This window comes from Osmerus mordax, chromosome 10 (assembly GCF_038355195.1).
Source record: "Osmerus mordax isolate fOsmMor3 chromosome 10, fOsmMor3.pri, whole genome shotgun sequence".
In the NCBI taxonomy this organism is placed as follows: Eukaryota; Metazoa; Chordata; class Actinopteri; order Osmeriformes; family Osmeridae; genus Osmerus; species Osmerus mordax.
In genome coordinates, this window is record NC_090059.1 from 11,816,713 (window position 1) to 11,826,964 (window position 10,252).

Genomic DNA, 10,252 nt, shown 5'->3' on the forward strand with positions numbered 1-10,252 from the left:
TTGTGCGTTCTCAGCAGGGCTGCCCACACAAGAGAACGCATATGCCTAATATTAAAGTCGCTAAATTAATAAATGTTATAAGAACGATTATCCCTGTTTAGATTGTCATTTACAGCAAAATACCAGAAGGGGGATACGAAGGTATTTTTTACATTTTGGGGGAATTTTAGAATTGGACAGAATATATATCTTTTGTGTATCAATCTACTCCTGTTGCAGGTGTTTCCGCCAAATGTAACTTCATTGTTAAGTTTTGACACACAGCTCGCAGCACTAGGACTTGTGTCCCATGCTTATGGAATGAACTTCAAATTGCCTACTGCTAATTAGTCATTGTTATAGTAGAGTTATCTTCTGATGTCTTCTCTGCATGCCTGGTCTTTTTAAACTCTTTCTCCTCCATTCTGTCAGTAGTCTCCCACCACTCGTCAAACGTCAGCCCACCCAGCAAATCAAAATTCACAACAAATTCTGCCATTCTCTTTACGACTAGGTTGCTTGCTACCTTGTAACTTTGTAACGTCTTTTTTTATTTGAAATATTCGATGCGCAGTAATATGGAATGTTATAATAGAATTATATGAGGACAACTTGAAAGGTAATGCTTGATTTTACAACCGTATGGAACGCGATATAGCCAATCACAATCAAGGATTGGGACAATCAGTTGTAGAATCGTTATTTATGCGCGCAAGCAATGGAGGCAATTTACAGAAGCCAATTGCTCACAGTGTTTGAAGTACAAGACCTAATATCCGTTTTCAAGCTTTGTTATTGTTAGAAATGGCCAATGTTCAACATTATCCTAAACTAAGTGTTCCAGTGCAGACTAAATGCCGGAAGAACAAATCAATTATTAACACGGGGAATATTCCATGGAGACATGCAGATTTCCACACAACAGGGTGATACAGAATCAGACTTCCATCTAACGTCAATATCCATGGATATTGGCGTTAGATGGAAGTCTGATTTTGCTTTTACCCATGTCCCTTACTATGCTTAGCTGTCCCCGCGGAAGTCGTGCAGTTCCCATGCTCTCACATTCACTGGAACAGATTGACGCATCAGCAGGCACCTGTTACATTTTCCTCTCCGCTCAATGGAGCGCCGAGTGCCCAGTGACGTCGCCTGGAGGAGGGGTTCACTACTTGCTTAAATACCGTGAGCTCTCCGAAGTTGAGACAGAGACGCCTCAGAAAAACTCAGAACATTTGCCGAAACTCAGAACTCTAAAATCAGCTCTGGCTTTAACTGTAGAAGTCAGTGCACATACATTGGAAACATTCTACGAACCACTTAACAAACATGATAAAGAAAATGTCACCAACGGAGACTGACTTTGACATACCTGCAAAGAACTGCTACAGGATGGTAATTTTGGGGTCCACGAAAGTTGGCAAAACGGCCATCGTGTCCCGGTTTCTGAACGGAAGATTTGAGGAGCAGTACACGCCGACGATCGAGGACTTTCACAGGAAACTTTACAGCATCAAGGGAGATGTATACCAACTGGACATACTGGATACTTCGGGCAACCACCCATTCCCCGCTATGAGGAGATTATCTATACTGACAGGTAATTAACAGGTTCATTTATGCAAAATCAGAAGCTGAATGTTCAGTATGATCTTTGTAGAAAACCCCCGAAGTTTTTTTTCCCATTTACCTCATGCGTTCACAATCCAAATACTGTATTAGCTTATATATTTTCAATCACAGCAATGAAACTTAACCATGCCCCTCTTGTCTTTCCCTTCAGGTGACGTGTTCATTCTGGTCTTCAGTCTGGACAACCGCGACTCCTTTCAAGAGGTCCAGCGACTCAAACGCCAGATCTTCGAAACCAAGTCATGCCTGAAAAATAAGACAAAAGAGAACATTGACGTGCCTCTGGTCATCTGCGGAAACAAGGGAGATCGGGAATTCTATCGGGAGGTTCAGCGCGAAGAGATTGAGCAGCTGGTGGCCGGTGATGAACAATGCGCTTACTTCGAGATCTCAGCTAAGCGCAACACAAACATTGATCAGATGTTCCAGACGCTGTTCACCATGGCCAAGCTGCCGCACGAGATGAGCCCGGACCTCCATCGGAAGGTTTCGGTGCAGTACTGTGACATGCTGCACAGAAAGTCACTGAAAAAAAACAAACAAAAGGACAGTGGAGACGCGTACGGCATCGTTGCGCCGTTTGCCCGGCGCCCGAGCGTCCACAGCGACTTGTTGTACATAAAGGAGAAGGCAATGGGTGGTGGGCAGGGGAAGGATAAAGAGAGGTGTGTGATAAACTAAAAGTGTTAGGTAAAACAACCTGTGGAAAACACCAGTGAAATGAGACAATTGCAGTATGCTTCGATTGTCAGGCAACAACTGACTCAGCTGTAGCCATCAAAGTTGAACTGTCTCCAGGCGGTCCATGATGGGACACTTGACGGATGCCGCGATCCACTCTACATGGGCTTTGGTGCAAGGATGTCTTTAGGACACCTATCAGACATGGGAAGTCACGTAAGAACATTGTTTTGTTCTGTTGAGTCAGAGTGTGATGTGGCTTCAAATCTTGTGATATACTTCTGAGTTGCAGTACACCACTGCGTAAAATGTATTGCTTTCACATCTGGCTTTTAACAGTATGTCAGAAGATAGGGCTACTCCTGTACGGAATGCTATGCATGCTACAGTAGCCAGTTGTTTACATAGTACCATGGTCTGGGTGAATACTCGATTCTGATTTTCGGATTTCTTTTTCTGATTTTCTCCGCTGCGCGTCGGGCGGTTCACGCCTCCCCATCGTCCATTATCAGGTGATAATGTACACCTCGTCGGGCATTATCCCTGACTTATAGATTTTATAACAAATAATTAAACTTGAATGTTTGCATCTGAACAACATTTTGTACTGTGCATGTATATTTATTCTCATGTTTCGTCTACTTTTGCAAAGAAAAAAAGAACTGAAAAAATAAATTCAAATTCTGTCAGAAACGGCTTTTTATTTATGTTGACCAATCGCAGTAACATTATAGTTCACACCTAATACATTGACAACAATATATACCTTTCACTGTCAATTATACATTATATTGTTAGCCTATATCAAAGCTAACACAACAGCAACATAAATGAAGGTCTCAATGCTGTTTGCAGATAGATATGAGTGCCAATGAGATGTGCCAGCTATCTTAACAAGTACATGAAACCTCTATCCCCCCAAACAGAGTGAATCTACAGGACACAGAAACCACAGCTATCTAACCTATAGACGCCAGTTGATTCCATTCCCCTCCTGCCCAGTTGTGAACTAAAACAGTGTACTTTCCTCTGGGACATTCTAACCTTCCAGATCCTCATAATCCTGTATGTGCCGTCAATGCATGCAGCGGTCCCAGAGAACATCTTTATTATCATGTCTGAGTGTGGAGGAACAGGGCCTTCTCTTTGTTGTTGAGGAACATAATCATTACCCCCCCCCCCACACACACACACACACACACACAACTGTAACACTCCAACCCCCTGTTCCTTCAGGGTTTATTTGCATACATAAGTCTTAATTAATATTCATGACTGGCTCGGTTGGAAGGGGACAAGGTGTGTGTTTGTTTGGCAACCTTGCATGGCTCTTAATGACTCCTTATCTCTGGATGTGGGTGTATTGTAGGCAGGTTGTGCTATTGGCCTCCTGCCAGTAACTATCTGATACATGCACTGTTAACGCACAATCCATGCATTGCACATATCTAACAAGAATTTCCCAAAGGCTGAGATGTTCCATATGTTGCATACAAATAACAGATGAGAACCAATCCCAATTTCCCAACACACCCCAAGTCCATGTGCAGAAGTGTCAACAGTTGCTTGCTAACGTCATAGGGATCTATAGACATCACCATGTACACTTGAACAGTGTGTTCACTGTACCTGAACAATGAGGAGACTGCTATAGATTTGACCAGGGATTCGCTTTGGTATGCCTATTGATTCTTATCAGTCTTCAGCTGTGAGAGGTAAAAAGACAGTAAATGCAGGATGCTCACTTAAGATTTTTGTTTTGTTTTGCAGTACATATGACAATAGAATTAACAAAATATATACTCTATACATCAGAAGCTATTAGCGGCCTGTATTATCAACACTTGTCTGCTATTACAAAGTATAGCTACGGCTAGACATGAAATATGTGCAATCTACGAATGCCAATGGCCATCTAGCCTTCCAGCATTATGAACAATCTTTTTGTAGTCCATGCCAGGCATGTTCTTTCTCTATAGTTCGTCCATTCATCTATCATCATTGGTCCTTCTGTACTGTGGAGGAGTCAAATACACATAGGCCCTTGTATTTCTGCAGGAGCTGAGTCTTGGTCTCCACCTGGTCCCTCATAGACCTCAGCTGCTCCTGTTGCTCCCCAGGACTGCTCTCTATCTCGGGCATGGCCAAGATCTTCTCCCTGGTCTCTTGGAGGCGGCTCTTCAGCTTCGAAAGCTCCTGGTTCACATCCTGGTTGTCTTTATCCATGCTGGGGGAAAGGAAGAAGAGACTGCTTAATGATAGCCTTTCAAAGTGTTTCTGTGCGTGTGTCTGTCTCAGAAAACCTAGAAATCTATGAGTATCTGCTCCGAACTTGAAAGGCAATTTCATTTCATAGTAGAGAGATATGTAGCACTAAATCATGGGGACACAAAAAGGAACCGGATTGAATGACCCAGCTGGTATTTTAACATAGCCAGCTACTGTATAGCTGTTGTCATGCACTAGCCCAGCTAGCTGTTGTTGTTAGCCTCGCTAACGAATTATTAGCATAGCCAGTCTCAAGAGGAAAACAATTCGGATAGGGCACAAGCACCCATTTACGGTTAAGTATCACTGTGGCACGTTCACAAACAATAACAAGTATTTACCATTTCACAATTTCAAGAATAAGCGGAAGCCATGAACTCTCTTGATTCGCTGTCTCCACCTCCATCGTTCTACCATGACAGTGTCCCATACGTCATCAGAACGCGATGCCAGAGCTCTGATGTTTTTTTCTCTCCATACCAGTCATTAACGCTCTGTTCTAGCACATTTCTATTCATTCAAACGACACGGTGAACTGCTAAAGTCAGCCCCTCAATAGTGACATAAATTAATTTTCGTTACATTGCATATGCTTTTAAAGGCCTATAGATTGATTTCCCCGCATGTCTCCAATAGTTATCCTAAACCATATTAAATCATCTGCCCATTCAATTGCAAAGGTTGTGATATTTGAGTCCAGAACCCTCCCATATTGTGCATACGTATAGAAACCTGTTTTGCCAAGGAGCCTGTAGTGCTTGCATGCAAGGGGAATAAGCGGCTGCACTCATCTACTTAAAATCATCACTTCAACTTGCGTCACAGAGAGTTGAGAGAGAGAGAGAGGTAGAGAGAGAGAGAGGTAGAGAGAGAGAGAGAGAGAGAGAGAGAGAGAGAGAGAGAGATGGGCAGAATTATATAGAAAGTAGCAGGATACAATACAGTGCGGACCATAAACCTACTGGGATATTGCACATTCTGGATTTAAGCAACCCCAGTAAACTTATGATCCTTCGAAATTGCCTGTAAGCCTATTACAGCAGCACCAACAGACATGGCCAGATCAGGAGGTTAGCTTGGATCTGATAACAATGTCCCTGTTGTTCAGCATCAGAACAGCTTAGAGAGGATGTTAGCAGAGAACACCAGCAGTGTGTTGTTATCTGGAGGCCAGTACTACTCCTAGTCTTTCAGCTCCTTTATACACCATCATCTCCAAGATGGCACATAAGAATCCACTTGAATAGAACCGATGGAGACTCGTAAAAATGCCCCTGATAAAACCAGCTAGATTTATTTCTGTCAATCTTTTTGACAGAGTGGAAATACAATGGTATGCAATTGGCATATGGCAACCTTTCTCATCGGCACACAAATTACTCTGGGAGTACAGAATTTCATCACTGAGATCATATTGGATTGAACAACAAGATGTAAAAAATGATTAAGCAGGATACACATAATTCATTGAGTGTTTCTCCTAATCTTAACCTACTCACATCAGGGAGGAAATCAGGAAAAATAATGCAATCACAAATGTTATCCTCTGATCAGATCCCACTGCCAGTGTTTAAACAGGGGGCCTATTCTGTGACGCACTCACTCAATCAAACACAAACACTGTCTAAGCCGTCCTCATAGAACCATTAAAATTGCCTTGACCGCATGAAAGATGGCTCTGAAGATGACCATGTGATGATGACTCAGGATTTTGATGTGACTGGCTCATACCCCAGCATGAGTAGCATTTATGTGCTCTGTCTGTCGTGTTGCAGTGATCTGTCCCAGCTCTGTAACATGTTAGTGGGCGCTGTCTGTGTGAATCCTCCATGACGATTAGGCTTGTCTGTTGTCGGTGTGTGTACAAATGGAGCTAATTTGTTGAACTCAGCTAGTCTAATGGATGTTTGTCATGAGGTATTTGCTTCTTACAGTGTTTGTTGAGGAATACTTTATAACATGTTTGTGTTACATAATGTTAAGAGTCAAAGAATATGTGACTCTAAAGTGGATTTTTTTGCGCTAAAATCTTTCAGAAAGTAAACTGGTTCTACAGTAAATCTTTAGAAGGTGTTTTTTTCTTATTTCAATTGGTTCTTTAAACAGTTGCACCCGTATTTATGTAAAATCAGCACAGACACAATCACCACAGACACAAACAATGTGTTCAATAGAACCCTATATGTCTCAATTGCGTAACTCCTTGATTATTGGTTCCATGAGGATTTGAACAAGATGTACCTTGACCTGAATATAACATGAAGGTGGTCATTCACGAGCCAGGGTCACTTACAGTGTCTGGCCACACAACTACAGTCAGATTGACAGCTCAATAGACAACAGAGCTAAGGTAGATTAGAACTGACCCATTTCTTTACATTGCTGTCTCTGATTGTAGGTCAAACCAAGGAGACAAACAATTGTAATTTCACACATTTTACAAACTGGGCCAGCTCTAACTTTAGAGAAAGTACCATGTCTGTGTTATCTCATGGATCACAATCACTCAACCATTACGCAATCCCAGCAGGCCTCCAGCACCAGTGAGCCGCAACTACAGCGACCAAGAGATGAGACCAAATGTGACATGGTTCTGTTAATCTCTTTGCCTTCTCAGAGATATTCTAAATCTGGAATTTGTTTTCTGAACTCATGATGACTGAGAGTGAGTCATTCCTCAGCGGATGCACCCCATTACTGTCTCCTGAGGTTATGATGATATAAGTTTAATTTAGAAGTAATTGGAATTACTTTAAATATTTAGAGAAAACCCATTAGCTCTTGCATATGGTGAGGATTCTGGTCTCGAAGGTCATCCGATGGTTGAGGCAGAAAACGGTGTGAACAGCTTTTCTTCTTTGCAGTCTCCTACTCAAAGTTAGTTTTCCATAGACAAACTGTGGCACCTGAAATACCCAGGAAGACAAGAAACCTGCTCTCCTGTTTTTTATTGAACGTCAAGCAATTTTCCTGAAATAACTGTCTCTGAAATTTGATGCTCCATATAATTTAACATACATAGTCTTGCAAGAGACATGATGCAGTCGTTGACCCTGTCAGAGTGAGATGGTCAATGCAGTGCTCGGTTCTGTGACTGTGTGCTTCTACTGATCTTATCTTGATAATCTGAGACTGTTATGAGAAATAACATACCTCCATAACAGACTACATTAGCAGGTTAATAAGTTACGTATTGCATGTCTCTGACTAAATGTCTCTGTCTATCTCTAGCTCACACATAAACACAAATTCTAACCCTAACTATAAACTCTGAAAATTGCACTTGAGGTTGAGTCCCCTTGACTTCTAGTCAAGAAACAGAAGAATTAAGGCAACCGTGAGCTGGCCATTTTTACCGTATAGTTGGCCACCACTTTAATGCTAAAATGGTAGGCCATTATTCATGTTTGCAAGCTGGTTGTGATAAACAGTGCTGCTACTGCTGTGTCTGCACACTGAAGGAGCAGAATCTACAGAGAGAGCAGATAGACATAGGAATCCACAACGCTGCACTAACATCCTGTGTACAGGAACATCTTGTTTTTGTGTTGCAAGTCTGCTGTGGAACAATCCCCAATGGACTCCACAAGACCAGTTCTTGGATAACAGTCTGTGAAGTTTTTATAGATTTTTAACCCTCGTGTTTTTGTTTTGCTTTTACACAGGATAATGTAGACAAACAACATGTTGCAACATATTCCACCAATTCCAATTTAGCCAATTTTATTGCATTTTTCATTTGGCTGTCCATTTCATTTTCTTCCATTGCCCTACTTACACCTGTAATACAGAAAATGTTGGTTTAATTTTCTGGATGGAGGCATGGTGTTATTGTGTTCAGGGTTTGTTTTAGAGATGTTTCTCTTACCTAGGTGTATTTACCTGAGGCTGTGTTACCGGTAGTTCCACCTTCACCAGCAGCGATTTGCCAGTCGATAATTAGCACTTAATCAGTAACAGTTCCCTGTCATGGCTGCCCTGCCTAGACAAACACAGGTGTGAACAGCACGAGAGAGATGGATGTTTTTATGATTTGATCTGAGATGCTATTGGCGCCTTGTTTCTTTTTCGTTTTTCCATAAGAGTTGATATTTCATGAGTCACAGTTTCTCATAAAGCACATCCCCGTTTTATTGCTTTGTTTCCTTCCTCTCTCTCTCCTTGACTGTCTCCTTCCTCTCTGAGCTGTGTTTATGATGTTGGAAAAACAATCTTGGAAAGAAACTGCCATGACAAAATGGGTCATATATTAACAAAGCAATCAAAGCATTCTGGTTTTGCAATGTTGACATCCAGTTATTGTAATGTCCTATCAGCCTGATTTGCAGTTACTGTGTAAGATTCAGTGTGGCTCCTGACCTAGCATGTGTGCTCAAGTTTGTTTGCAAATTTCACATTTGCCAGTTGCTCCTGGGCCACAAACACATTATTCTCAAATATCTTGAAATGTCGTTTATATTGCCTATGCTGTAGTCGAAGGAACATGCCTCTCCTGGAAATGGTGAAATGGTTGATTTTGTTCAACCATTTGTCCTACAAACTCATAAATACAAATTCCCTAACATGAAACAAAATACACCTCCACAAATAAGCACAGTCACAAGCTCACCAACATGTTCATGACAGCCCTGACTTAGAATAGAATGAGTTGAATTAATTTGAATGATCTTAACACTTGTCTGCTTTTAACCCTAACCCATGGGTAGGTCAGCTTGGTCTGTAAGAGACTCTGTGTTTACCTACACAAACCCCCCCTCCTGCCGCTCTCTCTCTCTTTCTTTCTCATTCTCTTCATCTCTCCTATACACTTAAGTGTTATGCTGCTCCAGTGTTTGACCCTTGCCTCAAAGAAAGTTCAAGAGCTTCTCGAACACAAAGTATCTTGACTGCAATGCCCTCTAGTCAAATATTGTTTTATTTTCATCTTCCTTCCGTCCTTGCCTTGCTGTAGGGGACCTCTGTCAATTGTTAACTAGTTTCAAGACGGACTTCATGGGCTGGCTATTGGGAGAGGGCTTGAGAAAGGCCTGAGCACTCAGGTGTAGCAGATTTACCTTGTTTGTCTGTCACATTCACGATCTGTCTGTACCTTTTACTAATTGTCTGTATCTAACCCAAGGGTATGATACAGTTGCTGTTGAGATCAGCCATGCCAACAGATTCAGACTGTTCCAGTCCCATCACGGCTTCTGGAGACACTCCCTACCAGCCAGATACCTCATCCTCGTTCTGCTACATTCACATCATGTACACACTGAGGTTGTGCTACTGCGGTGTTGAGGCTGACAAAGATGAGAGTTTTGTATCTGCTAATGGCCAAGACTGCTGCAGAGGGATGACATTTCAACTGTTTTTTAGAAATTGGTTGAATGAAATACAAATTAAATGAAATCAACATATTTCAATCCAGCCAGCCTTCACAAGTTCACAAACCTTCTCCCTCTTCAAACTCCACCTAGACCCAAATACTCATCGCTGGGGACTCCCCCCCCCCCCCCACCCCAATGTCTTTGAGCCTTGAGACTTGGTCTGCTCCCTACCATAAACCTACCCTGACCCTGGTCCTGGTACCATTTAGGTTTCCCATGGTGGTCAGTCACAGTGACTTAGCCTGATAAGTGTTTGGGTTACAAGAAGAGAGAGAGAGAGAAAGAGAAAGGGAAAGAGAGAAAGAGAGAGAGAGAGAGAGAGA

The 10,252-nt window shown here is 42.1% G+C and overlaps 2 protein-coding genes across 2 annotated transcripts; one reads left to right on the plus strand and one right to left on the minus strand.

The window, feature by feature from the left end:
* The first annotated feature begins 1,186 nt into the window (after nucleotides 1-1,186).
* rasd1 (RAS, dexamethasone-induced 1) lies at nucleotides 1,187-2,980 on the plus strand. Its single transcript, XM_067244467.1, has 2 exons — nucleotides 1,187-1,579; nucleotides 1,763-2,980. Exons 1-2 carry the CDS (start codon nucleotides 1,309-1,311, stop codon nucleotides 2,290-2,292), a joined length of 801 nt encoding a protein of 266 aa, XP_067100568.1. The 5' UTR covers nucleotides 1,187-1,308; the 3' UTR covers nucleotides 2,293-2,980.
* Nucleotides 2,981-4,032: 1,052 nt separating this feature from the next.
* Nucleotides 4,033-5,030, minus strand: med9 (mediator complex subunit 9). The gene is made up of 2 exons (XM_067244473.1): nucleotides 4,902-5,030; nucleotides 4,033-4,519 (listed from the first exon to the last, which is right to left on the minus strand). Exons 1-2 carry the CDS (start codon nucleotides 4,988-4,990, stop codon nucleotides 4,291-4,293), a joined length of 318 nt encoding a protein of 105 aa, XP_067100574.1. The 5' UTR covers nucleotides 4,991-5,030; the 3' UTR covers nucleotides 4,033-4,290.
* Between the last annotated feature and the right edge of the window lie 5,222 nt (nucleotides 5,031-10,252).

What these genes read in the sequence shown, in the direction of transcription:
- rasd1 (XM_067244467.1), top strand. Translation starts at nt 1,309, where the DNA reads ATGATAAAGAAAATGTCACCAACGGAGACTGACTTTGACATACCTGCA. An exon ending in GAGATTATCTATACTGACAG is followed by an intron (nt 1,580 to 1,762) that starts GTAATTAACAGG and finishes CTTTCCCTTCAG; the next exon opens with GTGACGTGTTCATTCTGGTC.
- med9 (XM_067244473.1), bottom strand. Translation starts at nt 4,990, where the DNA reads ATGGGACACTGTCATGGTAGAACGATGGAGGTGGAGACAGCGAATCAA. An exon ending in ATTCTTGAAATTGTGAAATG is followed by an intron (nt 4,520 to 4,901) that starts GTAAATACTTGT and finishes CCTTTCCCCCAG; the next exon opens with CATGGATAAAGACAACCAGG.